We start from the raw sequence: 18,889 nt of genomic DNA, 5'->3' as shown, positions 1-18,889 counted from the left end.
AATGCTATTGCCCAATGGGATTTTTTGGCACTATATCCAAGCCATTTCATAAATTGCTTTCTGGAAGAAAAAAGCCAATGCACACGGTGCCTCAAGGATTAAGGATGTACTTGGAAAAAGTGGGAAAAGGAACCTGATGACCAGCCAGCAACAATTCTCTGCCCCAAACTGTACTGCTGCACATCAACCTGGGATAAAAGACCTGGGAAAGCAACAGATTCAGCTAAAATGCTCTGGGTATTTATTTGCAATAAATAACATTGGTATTTCCACAGAGCAAGTGCATGGCAGGTCAGGTCAGTGAAAGGAGAAGTAACAGAGGGACACGTAAGAAATTGAAAGACTGAATTCAACTGAAGCCACCAATGCAGCTAAAATTACCAGATAAATGCAAAATGCAACATCTTGGTTCTTATTGATCCTTGCTTCTCATTATTGTGGGGTGCACAGCAGTGTTGGGGTGGTCCCCACCACCAGCTGCTGCACACAGGATCTGTACTGCCTGCTGGAATGGACAGCTGACCTTAAGGAAAAGGAAAGGTCAAAAAATACAGACCAGGAATTACTGGTGAGAGTCAGAGCTCCAGGCTATTGCTGTGGCTGAAGGCCACGAGATGCATGAATACCCTGAGCACAATTGCCTGTGTCTTTCATCATTTTGGGCAGAATGAGGTGAGTCACCAGGGCTGGACACAAGCCCTGCAGCCACACTGCCCCTGCCCAGGGCACCTTGAGCAGGGCTGGGAAGATCTGCAGTGAGGAATGGCCAGGAAAAGCCCTCTCAGTGCTGTGGCTGCATTTTCAGGCTGTGGAAATCTTCCTTTTGTGCAGGACAGAGCCAAGGAGCTTGGTGTGGAGGAGCTGCCCCGGGTGGGCAGCTCAGTGCCCAGCACTGAGGAAATTCAGGGTCCTGGCTGGCAGAGGAGCAGATCCACAGCCAGCAAGGATTCCAAGAGGATGATCTGAATCCCAGAATGGTTTGGTGGGAAGGGACCTCAAAGCTCATCCCATCCCACCCTTGCCATGGTGGGACACCTGCCCCTGTCCCAGGCTGCTCCCAGCCCTGCCCAGCCTGGCCTTGGGCACTGCCAGGGATCCAGGGGCAGCCACAGCTGCTCTGGGCACCCCAAGCCAGGGCCTGCCCACCCTGCCAGGGAACAATTCCTGCCCAATCTCCCACCCAGCCCTGCCCTCTGCCACTGGCAGCCATTCCCTGTCCTGGCACTCCTGGTCACTGCAGCCCTGGAGCTCACAGCTCTCACCTCTCTCCTCAAACACTCCAAACCAATTAAATCACTCTGCTCCTGAACCTTTCAAGCTTCTGGAGATCACCACTAACATGAACCATGCTGCTCCTGGTCCAAGCAGCCAAAAGCTGCTCAAAGATCTTCCAACCTCCACAAAAAACTCAACCATCTGAACACCCCCACAGGCTCCAAACCTCCCTCGCTTCCAGCTCTCCCCATCCTGACACAGATTCCCCACTGCAGGCTGCAGAAAAGGTGACCAAAGGCTAACAACTCCAAATATTTTGAAAAGACGTGTTAAGGAACAAAGGTTAGCTAAAGGTGAATCTAAAAAGAAATGAGTGAAGCTTTTGAAGAGGTAAAAATATAGATCTACCAGAGCTGAAGTACAACAGCCATGGTCCATCAGCTGCTTTTCCCCACATTTAAAGAAAAATCACACTTAATTATTTTTTCATTTATTTTTCTACTTCAATTTAGTTTTTATGTGATAAATGGTATCTAAGCTCCTTCTTTTTAACACCTCAAAGATCAAAGAGAACAACAAGGAATTAAGAACATCTGAAACAAAATGGGCTTTTTAGTTTGGAGGTTTCTCCATCTTTTCATGCCTTTGAATTTTCAGCAGTTTATATCTCCTCTCCATGCAGTAGCAGCTTAAGTCACCCCATAAATTTATTGTTACCAAGACAACAAGAAGCAGTTTTAAGCAAAGTAATAAGTGTTTTTCCACAGCTTCTCTCGATAGTATTTCTTCTGCAGGGACAGGGGAATTAATCAACCATTCAGTAGGAAGGCAAGGCAGGTTTGATCCCAGAAGAAGGAGAGCAAAGTTGAGCCATCAATTATAACACAGACAACCTGGTTTCAAAAAACACATAAATCAGCTTTCAGGGAAATAAAAAAAATCACAAATTGATTCTGCAGTAGTAGGCCCAAAGCTGCTCCTGTGCAAACTACTGGCAAAACCCCCACTACACATAAATTCCTAAATTTCAGCAGAAACAACAGCACAGCTCTGAGCTGCCAGAGGAAGCACTGCTCCATCCCTGCTACCAAGCTGCTCACTGAAAAAATTACTAAATCATCCTACACATGTTCCACCAGCCCCCCCAGAAAACCAAGCTGCAGCCACGCTCTTTAAAAAACAAACAAACAAACAAATCCCAAGATGCCAAAGCCTCTTGGACAAACTGGTTTGGTAACAACCTTCAAGTCCTGAATGAAGAAACCAGATCTGATGCCAGAGGTTAAGTTTTCAAGATAGAGTCTAACCAGGGGAATAGCTGGAACTTAAACCTTGTTTATAGTAAATCATGGGGATACCAAACCTTAATGATTCACTGCTTCAGAGCTCTGGCCTTTAACAATCAAGATCAGGGTAATATGGCACAGAAGGATCACAAACCATTTGAGGTAACTATTGGTTAATTCTGCTTTTTTATTTTTTGTAGTCTTTGCTGTCTACTGAATAAACAAACTATTGCAAAAAAAATTACACTTGCTTGGGTTGGGTCAAAAGCATTGCAATTCTACATAAAGCTGATTTTTAGAAGTGGCTTTGGAGACTGGGAAAAGGAGTTTCTTGGGATTTTGGGTGTTTTTGGGGATTTCTTGTTCTTTTTTGGGTGTTTGGGATCAACTGCTGAGACAGGGAAACATCCTGCTACCAGGTTAGAGGGAAGGGCTGTACAACAGCTTCTAGCCTACTGCAGCAATTGTTTAATAAACAAAAAAACCATCTAATTGTGAAATACGGATTTTTAAGCTTCAGTTCTGCACCTCAGATGCCTTGAGCTGAGCGAACTGGATATGGACTCCAAAATGAGCCCCTGTAAACCCCCAGGCCTCAGGGAACATCTCAGGTGCCTGATGCACTGCCTGCCTCAAACACTCCAAACCAATTAAATCACTCTGCTCCTGAACCTTTCAAGCTTCTGGAGATCACCACTAACATGAACCATGCTGCTCCTGGTCCAAACAGCCAAAAGCTGCTCAAAGATCTTCCAACCTCCACAAAAAACTCAACCATCTGAACACCCCCACAGGCTCCAAACCTCCCTCGCTTCCAGCTCTCCCCATCCTGACACAGATTCCCCACTGCAGGCTGCAGAAAAGGTGACCAAAGGCTAACAACTCCAAATATTTTGAAAAGACGTGTTAAGGAACAAAGGGTAGATGACGGTGGATCTAAACAGAAATGAGTGAAGCATCTCACCGCCCAAGCCGAGGGCAAACCCCTCAAAGCCTGCCCTTCAAAGCTGGTTTGGGCTGTCTTCATGCTCCCTTCATTTGATTCAAAACCCAAAGTGCAAACAGGACTTGTGCTGCCCCGTTCCCACGCAGAGACAGCCAGTGCTGGGGGACAGCACCCCGGGAGCACTCGGGGTAGCAGCGGGGTCCGTGCTGAGCTGACACACCTGAGGATCCTCCCTGCTCCAAAGGCAGTGGGAACAGGTTCTACACCTTGCCCACATCAACATCACTGATATTCCACAAGGCACTCACCCCAGAACTGACCTCCAGAAAGCTCTGGGGTTTCACACTGTTCAGAGACAGCCACTGTGCTGCCTCTGCCCAAAAAAAAAGGGGCAGGACACGCTGGGGCCTGGCTTTGGTACAGCCCTGCCCTTCTGCACTCACTTTTCCTACTTTATTCTCCTACTTTTCTCTCCTTTATTTCTACTTTTATCCTCATTAAAAATTCATTCTAGACCAAGTCTCTCAACATAAAAAAAATAACACAGGCTTGAGGTGGGACAAGGGAACAGTTTCTTAATGAGTTTGAGAGCACAAAAATATCTGTATCAGCCAGATATGATACTAACTAAGAAGCAACCTATTTTCGAAGTGTGTTACTACAGAAATACACAGGGAAATTTATCCCACAGGATGACTTAGGCAGAGAGCTCTCAACTGCATTCCCAACTCTCACATCAGCAGCAGGTACTGGAGCACATGTGCAGCTCCCAAATTTAGGGCAAGAGTTCAGAAGGGGAGGAAGAGCATTCTAAATATCCATGACTGCATTGATCAGTTTTCTATTAACCAGCAAAGGAAGCTGCTCCATTAGCAGATGCCTAAAACTAGGTGAGGTAAATCCCACCCCAAATACCAGAGCTAATGAACTGACAGGCATGAGTCATGTGCGAGATTTATTTCAAGAAGTTGCATTATGTTTACACAGTCATTAAAGAAAAAATACACAAAACTGTCTTTCTTCCCAAAACAAGATATATGGATCTTCATTTTATGCACACGTCAGGCCTTCTTTCCTTAACCCTTTTTTCTTCTCCTCTCAGTAATTCCTGAACTCAGCAACTACGTTTAACCACATGTAAAAGAGGAAGAGCGCTCTCACATGAATATTGTGCTCTCACATGAAGAATTCCTACAATGTTTAGGAAAACAGGATAGGCTGAGGAGGAGAAACTCATAATCTGGATGTAAATGTGAACTTTACCATCCACCCCATTTTTCTACTGAACCACCTGCTGCTTGCCCCCAACTCTGCCTAAAGGCACCAAAGGGGAGAGGAATTCATGGGGCACCAGGAAAACCATGGATGGGGGGAGTTCTGTCCCTGCAGAGCCTGTCTGTGGGAACACAGGGCACACATCTCCAAGAAAGCTGCTTCCATCAGACCCGTTGCTCAGGGAACAACTTGTTTGCTCATGCAGCTCTCCTACGTGCATTTCCCCCCCTGGTTTTTTGTTTCTGTTTTCCATCCCCACCGCGGTGCTCCGTGACCTCACCATTCCCAGAAGACTGAGCCAAGCCCCCAGAAAACAGAATCAAACAGCACAGCAGCTGAAAACCTTTCAGAACAGGTTCAATCATCAGAACCCTGATGGTCCAAGCTGTCTGTAGAATACTTCATCAAGTATTTGCATGGTAAAAATGACACGGAAACATTCCAGCCCACACTTTGCTTTGCTGTCTTGTGCCCCTGCTCCTCCATCCATGAACTCAAGAGTACATTTTCCTACCATGCTGTAACACAGCAAAGATTAGGGAGTTTAGAACATAAACATGCTTGAACCCCAAAAAGCAAATATGATTTAAATAAATAACCAAATCACAGGCTGCGCCGTGGCAGTAATAATAGTGTTTTCAAATTAGGAACTGCTGGACTCCAGTTGCACACGTATTTATTTATTATTAGTGCTATATGTCAACTGCCTTTTCCATCTCTGTTGGAGGCAGGCAGGTTTGCCCACAGCAGCTGGGACTGACCCTCCCGAGGTAACACAGTGTCACCGGCCTCTTGTGAGGTTTCAAACGTGTGAGGGAAGAAACTGGGTTATTTTTGAAATAGGTGACTTGTCCTATTGCTGGAGAAAGAGGCTGTCTTACAGGGACATCCTGCTTTATTCCCCGGATCCCATATATATCCCAATAATGTCCATCACTGTATTGTCTGTACTTGAACTGATTCTCTGGCTCTTGCCTTTTCTGATGGGAAAGCCAACAGGCAGGTTGTCTATGGGAGACACGACCCACGGATCCAGTTAGCTGTCTTCAAATAAATATTTTCCCTTTGTCAAAAAAATTTGTAAGAATCGCCCAAAATTAAAGAACCTCTCATTAAAAGGATTTCCTGAGCAAGTTTATTTAACGTAGCCCATCAAAACAGCTCTTAAGGCTTAACCTCGAGCCAGCCGTGGGTTTAACAAGCTTGTGACCTCCAACACAACATCTTTATTCCCCTGTCTTGTATTTTACAAGCCCCTGTGTACACACAGAGCTCTCCCCCGGAGCTCTCCCATCTTAATACCTGTGGATTTGGCACACTACCTAAAAGTGGTTAAAGACAAAACCTCCGCGTCTGGCCACACTAAACCCTCCTGAAACCGGAGCCGGTTCTGAGGCAGCCGAGGAGCGGCGGGGGCACAGGGCTGGGGAGGGCACCGGGGAGGGGACCAGAGAAGGGACCCGAGAAGGGACCGGGCAAGGGACAGGCGAGGGTAGCTAGGAAGGGACCCGGGAAAGGAACCTGGAAAGAGACATGGGAGAGAGACCTGGGAAAGGAACCTGGGAAAGGGACCTGGGAAAGGGACCTGGGAAAAGGGACCTGGGAAAAGGGACACGGGAAAGAATCGGGCAAGGGACCGGGGAGTGAATCGGGGGAGGGCACCCAGGGAAGGGGCCGGAGAGGGGTCCGAGAAAGGAACCGAGGAAGAGACCCTGGCAGGGCCGGGGAGGGGACTGGGTAGGGGACCCGGGGAGGAATCGGGGAAGGGGCGCGGGAAGGGACGGGGCCAGTGCCCATGGAAGGACCCGGGTGGCGGCCCCGGAGAGGGGCCCGTGCCCTTCCCCGCGCTGCCCCGGGCGCGGCCCCCGCTGACCCCGGCCCGGCGCCCGCCCGCGCGGGGCCCGCGGGCGCGGGGGCCGGGCCCGGCCGAGCATCGCCGGTGGAGCCCCCGCGGAGCCCCTTTATAGCGCCGGGCCCCTCCCTGCCCGCGGTGTCGGCCCCGGCCCGGCGGCCCCTTCCAGCGCAGGCCGGGCTGGCGGCGGCGCCCCGGCCAGTAAACAAGGGGCTGCCCCCGTCAGCTGCGAGCCGAGCGGGGCGGCCGCAAGAGGCGGCGCGGAGCGCGGGCACGGGACGGGACGGGCCGGGGGAGGAGCAGCGGCGGCGGCCGCGGCGGCAGCCAGCCACCCTGCACCAGGCACCCTGCACCAGGCACCCTTCACCAGGCACCCTTCACCAGCCACCCTGCACCAGGCACCCTTCACCAGCCACCCTGCACCAGGCACCCTTCACCAGCCACCCTGCACCAGGCACCCTTCACCAGCCACCCTGCACCAGGCACCCTTCACCAGCCACCCTGCACCAGGCACCCTTCACCAGCCACCCTGCACCAGGCACCCTTCACCAGCCACCCTGCACCAGGCACCCTTCACCAGCCACCCTGCACCAGCCACCCTTCACCAGGCACCCTGCACCAGCCGCCCTTCACCAGCCGCCCTGCACCAGACACCCTGCACCAGACACCCTGCACCAGGCATCCTTCATCATCCTCCCTTCACCAGCCACCCTTCACCAGGCACCCTGCACCAGGCACTCTTCACCAGGCACCCTTCACCAGGCACCCTGCACCATCCACCCTTCACCAGGCACCCTGCACCATCCACCCTTCACCAGGCACCCTTCATCATCCACCCTTCACCAGCCACCCTGCACCAGCCACCCTTCATCATCCTCCCTTCATCAGCTGCCCTTCACCAGCCACCCTGCACCAGCCACCCATCCATCCAACCATCCATCTGTCCGTCCATCCTTCTGTCCGCCCAGCCACCCACCCAGGCCGGTGGAGCCCTGCTGGCACTGCCCAAGGAGCTGCTGTGGCCTCGGTGGCGTCCAGCGAGTGAAGCACAGGACTGGAGCAGCCTCACCTCGCTGTGGGTTCAAATGGAAGGAGAGTAGGGTTAGGTTAGATATTAGGGAAGATTTTTTAGTGTGAGGGTGGGCAGGCCCTGGCTTGGGGTGCCCAGAGCAGCTGTGGCTGCCCCTGGATCCCTGGCAGTGCCCAAGGCCAGGCTGGACAGGGCTGGGAGCAGCCTGGGACAGTGGGAGGTGTCCCTGCCATGGCAGGGGGTAGAATGAGATGGGCCCCAAGGTTCCTCCCAACCCAAACCATTCTGGATTCTGTCTCCCTGTCCGCAGTGCTGACAGCCCAGGCTGGGAGCAGGGCTGCTGCCCTGGCTGTGCCTGTGTCCCTTCTCCTCCTCTCGGAAAGGATGAATTGCCGCAGAGCTGGACAGAGCTTGGGATGAGGATACTGTCTACCACTGCCACTGCTTTCAGTACCACAGAACCCAAAGAGCCATTTCAGATTTCTGGTTCTTTTTCCAGTGGGATTCACCATTTGGTGCCTTTTTTAATCATCTCTGCGTTGCACTCGCGCTAAGCCATGACAGTACGTTTCCTGGCAACTTCCAGTAATTTTATCTGGCTCTTGCTTTCAGCCATTTCTGTGAGACAAATGAGTTTTAGACTGCTGGAAAAAAGCCTTTTTTAATTCAAAAATGCTTGGCAAATAGACCTTCTTTAAAATTTCTATCCCACCATCTTTAGCTTACAACAGATCTCTCACTTCTGCCTGACATTAAGAGCCCATGGGCAGGCCAGTGGTGACCAGCAGGTCACTGTGCCTCAGTCCCTTTGTCTGACACTGAATTGCACTATGAGTTTACCCTATTTAAAATACTTTGCATTGCTTTTCCAGGTAAAGAATCTCTGCAGTTGTCCCAGGGACACGACAGAGTGTGAATGAGGGGAGGGCTGGTCAGTGGAATTGTGGCTCTCCTGCTGTGATCCAGCCCCTGACGGTTTCTGAGGTTTCCCTGTTGGACAGGGTAAGGCTGGCCTGATTCGACCAGCATAAGCAGGATTAGCTGGGATGGTACCTGTGCAACAATAACTACATCTTGGCATTTGCAGACTATTTAAATGCTGAGATGAAAGGCTCTGCTTAAGTGGGGATGCTTTGTCTGTCATCAGCACAGCAGATGTGTGTCTGCACAGCACAGGAGCTGTTGATTCAGCCCACTGGTGCATCAGAGCCACAGTCATGGAACAGCATTTCCCCCATTTCTGTCCTTTTTTCCCAAATCCATGCTGCTGCCTCGAGCTGGCAAGTGCAGAGAGACTTGGAACCCCACTCACTCTGGACTGCTTCAGGAAGTAAGGGCAGTTAAGGAATGGAAATAAACAACAAAAGTATGCGTTCTCTGCTTGTAAATTAACCTGTTTTATGACTGTAGACTTTGCATAAACAGACAGAGCCAAATATCACCTGGACAGCTCGGGCTGTGTGGAATTTATACTGGACTGTAACAGCAACCTGCTCTTGCTTACTCACTTATGTTCTCATTGCCTTTCATGTAATAATGATATCAGCTTACACATTGGCACATGAGGATTAAAGGCTACAGATTTATTATCTTTCCTTAAAATACTATTTTTAGTTTCTAATTACTGATTAAGAACATCAGGGTGCAACCTTTCCAGCATCTTTCCCATACATTCACTGCTACATATTCATCATGCTACAGTGCACTTGGTTTGCAATCAGATAAACCAACAGGAGCAATGTGGGCGCTTAGAAACTAAGCCAACACCTGCTTACTCTTTTTTTTTCTAATAGCTGCAATGCAGGCTCTTCTTTTATTCCTGATTCAAGAAGCTACTAAAATCACCAGTTTGATATATTAAATAATGGCCAAAATCACATTTCTTTCTCTCTACTACAGCTGTTTTATGGTTTAGTTAAAATAACTTGGAAATAAGCAGGGATAAGTGCTATGAACTGTGACAATCACAGACCATGGGGGTTCAGATCTGAGTCCTCCTGAGAAAATAAGTAGAGAGAGGCTTGCAATAGAGTGTATCCATCTGTTTGACCCTACAAAGACTTATTTGTTTTAGTTTGATCCATTCCTTACTTAAATCATGGAATGGTTTGGATTGGAAGGGACCTTAAAGCCCATCCAGTGCCACCCCTGCCATGGCAGGGACACCTCCCGCTGTCCCAGGCTGCTCCCAGCCCTGCCCAGCCTGGCCTTGGGCACTGCCAGGGATCCAGGGGCAGCCACAGCTGCTCTGGGCACCCCAAGCCAGGGCCTGCCCACCCTGCCAGGGAACAATTCCTGCCCAATCTCCCACCCAGCCCTGCTCTGTGGCACTGGCAGCCATTCCCTGTCCTGTCCCTCTATCCCTCGTCCAAAGTCTACTGCTCTGTCCTACGGATGTAACACATCAAACCAGCCTAAGAGTACCAACTTCCATGAGATCCCTCCTGCAGGTCAGTGCTGCTCAGAGCTGAAGCCCTTGGGAGCCCACCCCTGGAGCAGGAGCCATGTTTGCACAAACAGGTAGGGACAATGACTTTGTAAAGCAGCTTGAATGTTGCAGCAGTGACATCTTGTACTGTCACAAGAGTCTGTGGAGAGAGAACCCAACCACCAACATGTGGAGCTGCTGAGAGTTTCGCACCTTGAAAACCAACACATCTTTTTTTCTATATACTGGAACACATGGGTGGGTTTTAGGCTGTGTGTCTTTAGCCATACAAATTAAAGTTCCTCACTAATTAACCAGCCTGGGAATAGTCAAGGAACACAAACTTTGTACCCAAAAGGAGCTTTGGAGCAGTTGACTCACCAAGAAGGTTCATTGGTACCAATTCTGTTTTAAGAACTAAACTGCTTGAAAACCAGTTCAGGAGCCAAAGCCACACAGCAGCCTGGGAGCTGAGCTGAGGTCAGAATTCCCACTTTCTGCTCCACCAGCTCACTGTGGCCTTCTCTTAACAACAAGTTGCAACTGCCTGGGTGAAGAGTTACCCCATGGCTCAGGTTACTCTGGTTTTATTGATTTGCCAGGCACTCTTTCCTGCTCACACATTTCTCACCAGGCAATTTGCACGTTATGCAGCCTCCTGCCCTTTGAAGATGCAGCAGAGCTGCTGTTGAAGCCAACGACAGCCAAGTCTCTGCATCACTGGCAGGATGTTGCTGTGAAGGTTTACGGGATTGACTTCTCAGTGACTAAACCTAATGCTGAGAGCACGGGAGAGCTGACCTTGGAAAATTATCTCATCCTGTTTAGAGTCACACAAAACCCTTGGCCAAATCTCTTAATATAAAATATTTCACGTCATTGATTGACAGAGTTCCTTTCTTACCCTTCCTTCCGTCCACACCAAATCCGATAAGTGACTTTTCTCAGTGAGAAGGCTCAGAGGATGGAGATCCGGTCACTTTATGTGCTAAGGACAGAAGTCTCAGCTTTTTACTGTTAAAACAGGAAACACTGTCAGATCCTTCTGGAGAATTCTATTGTTACATGAGCAAATACAAATTTTGGCCAGGGTGAAAATGGCAGAGGGCATCTCTCTGCTACATGCAGGTCAAAGACCCTGGAGATGAAGGAAGCAAATTCCAGCTCTTCATGGCCAACTTCAGCACTGCTTCATTTTAGCTTTTTTTTGGTCCAGTTTCTGGTTTTGTGCAGACTGATTTTTGGGTGGCACAGAGGCAGATGCAATATTCGACTTGTTTTTAATTCCTTGTAAGAATATTTTTGTTCTAATTCAGCATCAAACTTGAAAATACCAAAGTATGTCAGCATTCCCAACCTGGGTCTGGCGAGCAGGGCCCAGATGTGAGACAGCCAGACAGATGTGGCCTTCAGCCCCTCGAGCCTCCTCATCCTCCATCCTCCATCGTCCCTACAGCTTCTCGGGCTCACCTCAGGCAGCCCCAGGTGTGTTGCACAACCTGCTGCCAGGCTCCTGCTCTCCATCAGCCACCACGTGCAGGGCAGCAGCCACAGCCGTGTCACTGCCCCCAGCCACACCAGCTACACCAGTTCTGAGCCACAGCTCACCCCCAGCCCCTCCTTCCTTGGTTATTTCTTGACACTAATGCATGTTTTTGTTGATCCAGAGTCTCATTTGGAGGGAGTGCTGCCACTCTGGGGTTCCCAAAGCCTGGCTCTGTGCTCCACGCTGCTCAGGGTTTGCGTTTTGGACGAGTCAGAACTCCCAGTTCCCGTTTGATAACCGGTTTGTTCTGTCGCTGGGGACACGCCCTCCCTCTGTAAATGTTACAAATCAGGCGTATCTGATCCATTATTCACTAACTGCTGCTGCTTCCCAGTTCCAGCTCCTATTAGAGGGAGCGCTGATGCCAGAAATGTCACGGTGGCATCATGTGACAGGTGGTATTGATTTAGTGCCGTTGGGTTTAATGTCACTCCCGTTCAGTGGGACACACGGCAAGCGCACACGGATTCCCAGCAGTGGGGCAGGTCAGGACAGGAGCTGCCAGCCAGCCCCATGCAAGGCCCTGGGACTTGGGAATTACATTGGGAGTTCTGCTGCAGGCCGTGACATTTGAGTATCTGCTCTGGGCTGCTCTAGCACTGCCGTTCCAGTTTTTGTGATTCACAGAATCACAGAATGGTTTGGTTTGGATCTTAAAAGCCCATCCCATCCCACCCCCTGCCATGGGCAGGGACACCTTCCACTATCCCAGGTTGCTCCAAGCCCTGTCCAGCCTGGCCTTGAACACTTCCAGCAAGGGGGCGGCCACAGCTGCGCTGGGCAGCCTGTGCCAGGGCCTCACCACCCTCACAGTCAGGAATTTCTTTCCTAAAAGAAACTAAATTTTAACTATAAATCAAGACAATTCTGAGGTTTCATTGCAGGTTTACAGCAGACAATGAGAAGGGAGGTGACACACTGGGTGTCACACAGGGAACAGTTGGGAGCAGAGCTCTGCTCTGCCCACTCCCTCCTTTGCACTCTTCATAGGATATTCCCTTCTGGCAGAATAGCTGCTCACAGCCTCTCCAGCCTGACACACAAAGTGCAAAGAAAACCCAAGGGAGCGTGTGCCCAAAACCTGGGACTGCCCAGCCACAGGAGCCATTGCATCCAGCGTTCTGCTCCTGCCATTCCTGCACCAAGAGCCTGTGAAGGATCCTTGCAGCACACCCCATCTGTGATGAGGACACTGCTGAACACTGAGCATTGGAACACACACAGTCTCTGCCACCAAGGGTGTTTGGCAGAAAAGCTTAGACTGACCCAGAGTCACGGCTGCTGCCAGACTCTGAATCGTGGCATCCACTGGCCTGACGTGACACAAGCCTCCAAAAGGGTTTTGGTTTAATTTTCCTTGCTCTCTCAAAGTAGATAGTCTGCCAAGAAGCCAAGCAAGGCCCAGCCCTGTGTCTGATAAACATCTCTCCATCTGGATTTCCCAAGCTTTTGGGAAAGTTAAGCAACTCTCACAGAAGGCCATTTCTATACATATTCTATACACATTATTCTGTGGAGAGCTGCACAGAGCCCTGTGCCACGAAATGGAGCTGAGGGCTGGAGCAGCAGAGCATCCACCACCCCTCCCAGGTCAGTCAAAAATAAAAACTGTCATTCATCTGGGAAATGTCACAAAGCCCTGAGTCATTGTTTATTCTAAATAGCACCGGCTCCCATCTTCAAAGTGGTGTTGAATGACTCCAATTGCTAAATGAACTCGAGACAAGCAAAGACAACAACCCAGCCTTTGTGTGCAGGGCAGTGGATCCGCTGGGCTGGGAGAAGAAGGGAACATTTTTCCACCTGGGAAAGAAGCCCCAGGAAGCAGAGGCTCAGTGCTCAACGGCCACTGGAGATAACAAAAAGTGTTACAGGGTTCAGTCCTGGCCGTTCATTCAACATAACAAACACCCATGAAATGTCAATGGGCAAAAGTTAAGTGGTTTCTGAACTCACTCCATGCAGGTTTCTTTGTAAATCAGTATCTGTGACTAGGAGGGGTGGATCTTTTCTTGGAGACAAGCTATCACTAGCAGCTCCCTTTCATGTCTTTCCAATCAAAAATTTCCTAATTTATGAGTGCCAAAAAGTTGTAGGCAACCCATTCTGCTGATAGCAAAAGTCAGTTTTAAACTTGTCTGCAGTGATGCACCAAATCTTTTGTAAACTAGGAAAAATAATTTATTTCAAGTAATAAAGAAGACAATGTTACAGAGTATGAAGCATTAATGCTGCATCCCAAAATCTCACACACAAAAACCATTCCAGCATCACATTCAGCCTCTAAGAGAAGAGCTCGGCATTGAAATGCCTGCAGGGGAAGTAGTGAACAATCAGAATTGAAAAATAATTTGGTGACACAGCATTGACTAATGAAGCACAGTGAAATGTCAAATGTTACATACAGATGAAGGAAAACAATTATGGAAAATGTCTATAAATTGATTGCTACAACTATAAATTTCTCTAAATTCAAGGTAAGTAAAACAGGAGTATATCGCAGATATCTGAGTAGCTGGAATTAAAAGCTGTACCTCATAATACAATTATTCATTTGATAATCCATAAGTGAGTGGCATTAACTATACTGCAAACATTGTGTTAAATGAACAGAAACATCTTGTGTAAAAAACATTAACTGCCTTCATTACCAGAGATGGGTTTGTACAGAAGAGAGCACAGCTCTGACACAGAGCCTGGTGCTTTGGGATGTGTTCAAAGCAAAGCTGGATGTTCCCAAGATCCCAGCTGTGACAAACAGCTCCTCCCCTGTCCTGGGGCTGTTGGGATCAGCAGCCAGGCCTGGAACACCCCATGGTTTGGTTCCAGACTAAAGCACAGCCAGGGTCACCTGCTGCCCCTCACATCCTCCATGGGACACACCTGAACACTGACCAGCAGGATGTAGAAGGGTTTGCTTTCAGCTTATCACAAGCACCTACAGAGATCTCAGATTGTCACAAAAACTCTGCTTTACTACAGTCTCCCAGTTCTTTTAGCAGCAGCAGTGTTTTAAAAATACAAGTTTCTTTTTTTCTCTGTTTTATTTTAGTGAGCTCTTAACAGGAATAATTTGCTCAAAAAGAAAGGCTGAATATTTTTAAATTATTATTTCTGTCTTGAAGACACCACCTTCCTTTGCCCTCATCTTCCAGCACAAGCATGTTTACACAGGTGAGGGCTGTGCCACCTGCAGCACTGTGTGTACAGTTTGAAGGTGGCAGGGTCACGGTGTTTCCTTCATGCAATGGCATCAACACCACAATGAGAAGTGAGAACATTTGCACACACAAAAGGGAGGCAAACACTGCACAGAAAGCAGCTCCAGTCCTGCAGCAATCTAAACTGGAGAAGATGGTGAAGTACAAAGTCCCAAATACCCATCTGGGCAAAAGGTGAGCCTGAGAAGAGTTTTACCTGTTGATACTCTGAATTTGAGCCAAGCAAGCACCTGAACAGCACAATTCCCTTTCTACACCTGCAGTTGTGTATGTACAGAACTGACATTAAATATCCTGTTGGCAGCAAGCTCCTAGGTCAATACAGAAAAGCTGTGAAGACAGGAAAGAGTGTAAGACTTCAACTGTTATTTAAATTTGTATTGACTAAATGTCTTTTAGGAGTCATAACATTTGTCACAAACACATTAAAAATGACTGTATTTATCCACTAAATAATTGTTAGCAGCTGAGTGTAAATTCTCATCCTTACCTCAGCTCTCCCTGCAGGAGGCAACAAGAGCCACCAAGTAAACAAGTAAGCAAGTGTGGAAAGCCTTCCTCAGGAAAGCCTTCCTCCACTGCCTGCACAGGGAGGAGATGCAAGGTAGGCCTTGCACAGCCTCTTTAAGGGCATTGACTGTGACAGTTCTCACACCAGCTGAGCTTTCCCACTGCACTGCAGGCAGCTTTAAATAAAACGAAACAGAATCATTTCAGTTTGGGGAAAATCCTGATGAAGAGAATCATGCTGATGAATATAAAACAAACTACAATTAGCATTATCCAGAGCAGCCAGTTGACAGATTTCTTGGCGTGCTGTTCCAGGCGGTCGGATTCGTCCTTGAGCTTCTCGAAGTTCTGGTCTGCCATCCTGAGGGAGTGTGACAGTGTCTGTGGAGCAAAGAGAGCAAACAGGGTCAGCCTCACAGCTGCCAGCTCTGGCAGCTTCCTCCAACAGAGAAAAGGTTCAGCTGCAGGCAGGTGTTGCCCCCACTCCAATCCCACCTGGAATCAAGCTACAGGATTTCACACATCAGCACTTGAACCTCGTGGGTTGCAAAACTGAGGGGCTCCAGCCCAACATGCACTACCTGGTTGTCCTGTTTGATCACGTTCTGGGCAGCCAGAGTGTTGTTTTTGAGGCTGCGAGCCAAGCTGAGCATTTCCTCAGCCAGCTTCTCCTGCATGTCCTGGTGATGCTGCAGCACAGCATCCAGCTCCACTGCTGACTGCTTCTCATCTGGTGTGAGGCCTCTGCAAGAGCACGAGGGAAAAAACAGGATTTACGTGTCCTTGTGGGTTGATCTCACAAGTTTTCCTCAGGTTTTACATCTCTACAAGACAACAAGGCCCATTGAGTCAACTGAAGGCATTATACTTTGGTTTCTCTAAGCAGACACTTTACCCAACTAAAAGCATATCAAGGATTTAAAGATCACTGGGAAAACAGTTCCCAAAACACTGAGCACTGGAATGAGAAATTTTGACTTACTTTCGCTTCCTTATGGTCAACTCCTCAGAATCTGGAAAAATAAAAAAAGCGTTTAGCATGTTATAAATTCCCATGCAATCACAGGGATTTTTGGCTATCCAAATCCTACTCAGCCTCTACCCCAAGAAATATGGGAGTCAAATGCCTACCTGCTTTCTGCAGGGAAAAGAGGACACCCAAATCAAAAGAGGGGAAAAACCCCAGCTGAATCACATCCCTGAGGGCAGGGTTTCAGCCCGTGTGTCTCGGTGTTCTTTCAGGACACGTTAGATTGGCCCAGCTCCAGCTGCTCTAACAGTAGCCATGGAAACCTCAAATTAATTCCTCCCAGTTCCCTAGGTGAATAACATGGCTGTGTATTCCAGAGGAACTGAACAACACCTACTCAAAGCACCCAGGATCACATGGTTTGCTCAGAGCAGAAGGGAACAGGCACAAAATAAATTGCCCCTGTTAATTCTGTAATTAGAATGTCTGTTTCTGCATGAATGCTACAAAAAGAACTTCCTGCAAGTCACTGCCACCATTGATAACAACACTTCCCCTTTCATCTGTCAGGGTTTTTGGTTTAGTTTGTTTTTAAAATCTGTTGTCTTGAAAAGAAGTGAGGCACTAAATTAAAAGTACACTTTGGGAAATCTTGAACACCTGATCTCCCTCTTCCCCTCCCTGTAGGACTCAGTTAGAGGAACCAACTGGTCAAACTTACCATCAGCAGCCAGGGGGTCCTGGGAGGAGAAAGAGAACCAAAACAGCAGATTACAAAGGGTCGGTGATAAAGGACAGGCCTGTGCCCAAGATTTAAAGAGCTGCCTCCCCACCCAGCCTGGGACACTCGTGAGCCCCCCGAGGCAGCTGAACACAAGCAGACAATCTGTGAAGCAGCAGCAGCAGCACTGAACGCACCGTGCCGAGCAGCTCGCTCCTCATCTGGCCCGTGCAGCGCGCCTTGGTCTGCAGGTGCACGGTTTTGGTGGCCGGGGTCCTCTCCTTGGCTGTCGTCGGCGTGCGCCCAGGGGCCAGGAACTGGTTTGCCAGAGCCTTCTCCGTCGAGGAAGGCTGCGAGAGGGGAGAAGCAGGGAGCAGTCATGGATAGGACACCCTGCAGTGCGAGGCAGCTGGGGTGTGAGCCACGAGGATGGGGAGCAATCCCACAGTGCTGCCCAGCAGGGAAAATCAGCCTGAACAGCAGCACTGAGTGCACCCCACTGACTAAACCCAGCTTGTTGGCATTTCACAGCTCTCCAGGTGCACCTGGGACCAGCCCAGAGAGGTGTCAGGCCTGAGGGACAGCACCTGCCCTTGCATCTCACAAAGATGAATGCAACACACACTTTGCTTTTGAAGTTTCACACGATACCTCCTTGTAACAAAATATTAATCCAATATTTATTCAGGCTTTCACAAGGAGTGCCTAAAAAGGTTTTAACAACCGTTATTTTGAGATGCAAGATAAAAGTAAGCATAGGAACCAGGCAACAGGTGAATATAAACACAGAATACTGGAATCTTTTCTAACTGAACTAAAAGATCTTACCAATTTTTCAGCTTCTAGGAGTCCCTTTAGGAAGTCCACTTTGCGAGAGTATTCATTGAGTAGTTCAGGGGCTGGCTTGCTGTTGGAATTGAAAAGTAACAATATCAAAACCAAAGTTATCACCATTTGCTAGTGTTCTACTTTCCAAATGAAATAATAAAAAAACCCCACGTTTTTTCAAAGAAGCAGAAATAGCCTCAGGTCGGGAATACGCCTGCAACCCTCTGCAAATCACCTTTTCCAAGGCAGGGAAGGCTCAAGGAATATATATTTCCACAGGGAAGACACACTGCTGTAGTGTTTGTGGGCTATGGCTGACTTACAGGTAAGAGATTCTTGAATCACAGAGTTATTAATGTTGGAAAAAATCTCCAAGATCACCAGATCCAACCTTCGACTGAATCCCCCCATTCCCACTAAACCATATTGCAAAGTGCCACATCTGCTCTCTTTCTGAACACTTCCAGGGATGGCGACTCCATCACTTCCCTGGGCAGCTCCTTCTAGTGTTTTACCACTTTCACTGAGGAACTTTTCCTGGTATCCAGCCTAAACCTCCTCTGGCACACCCTGAAGCACAAACCCACAACAGGCACCTAGGGGCTCAGAGCGCTCACCTGGACTGCTTCTTCAGCTCCCGGAGCATGTCCTCCAGAGCAGCCACATACTGAGGGCAAAAACAAGATTTTAAGTGACAGCATTAAGGAGAAATCCCCTGCCTTGCAAGGGCTGGGGGTTTAACACCACAGCGCTCCCAATCTCGGTCACTGAGGGGCCGGACGCGGTGCCGCGGGGCAGAGGGGCGGGAGGGGCGCGGCGGCCTCACCTTCTCCAGCCGCCACTCCTCGGGGTCCCGCCGCTCCGCCGCCAGCGCCTCGCACCGGCTCAGGAGCCGCATCAGGTTCAGCTCCAGCCGCGTCGCGGCCATGGCGGCACCGGAACTCCCCTCAGCGCCGCGCGCCATCTTGGGGCGGGGCGCGGGGAGGGGCGGGAAGCGCCGGGCGGGCCGTGACCGCCCCGGTTTATTTAAAAAAAACAAACAAACAAACAAACCAAAAACC

The 18,889-nt window shown here is 49.2% G+C and overlaps 1 protein-coding gene across 1 annotated transcript; it reads right to left on the bottom strand.

Annotated features, from left to right (window-relative positions):
• Positions 1–13,736: 13,736 nt before the first annotated feature.
• USE1 (unconventional SNARE in the ER 1) lies at positions 13,737–18,816 on the bottom strand. The gene is made up of 8 exons (XM_039700455.1): positions 18,655–18,816; positions 18,446–18,495; positions 17,829–17,907; positions 17,198–17,350; positions 17,001–17,019; positions 16,292–16,322; positions 15,891–16,053; positions 13,737–15,690 (listed from the first exon to the last, which is right to left on the bottom strand). The coding sequence occupies exons 1-8, from the start codon at positions 18,790–18,792 to the stop codon at positions 15,508–15,510; spliced, it is 816 nt and encodes a 271-aa protein (XP_039556389.1). The 5' UTR covers positions 18,793–18,816; the 3' UTR covers positions 13,737–15,507.
• Between the last annotated feature and the right edge of the window lie 73 nt (positions 18,817–18,889).

This window comes from Passer montanus, unplaced genomic scaffold (assembly GCF_014805655.1).
Source record: "Passer montanus isolate IOZ18808 unplaced genomic scaffold, ASM1480565v1 scaffold140, whole genome shotgun sequence".
NCBI classification, from domain to species: Eukaryota; Metazoa; Chordata; class Aves; order Passeriformes; family Passeridae; genus Passer; species Passer montanus.
This window is presented reverse-complemented; position numbering and strand designations above follow the sequence as displayed.

What these genes read in the sequence shown, in the direction of transcription:
- USE1 (XM_039700455.1), bottom strand. Translation starts at nt 18,792, where the DNA reads ATGGCGCGCGGCGCTGAGGGGAGTTCCGGTGCCGCCATGGCCGCGACG. An exon ending in TCCTAGAAGCTGAAAAATTG is followed by an intron (nt 17,351 to 17,828) that starts GTAAGATCTTTT and finishes CCCCTCTCGCAG; the next exon opens with CCTTCCTCGACGGAGAAGGC. An exon ending in TTGACCATAAGGAAGCGAAA is followed by an intron (nt 16,054 to 16,291) that starts GTAAGTCAAAAT and finishes GTGCTCTTGCAG; the next exon opens with AGGCCTCACACCAGATGAGA.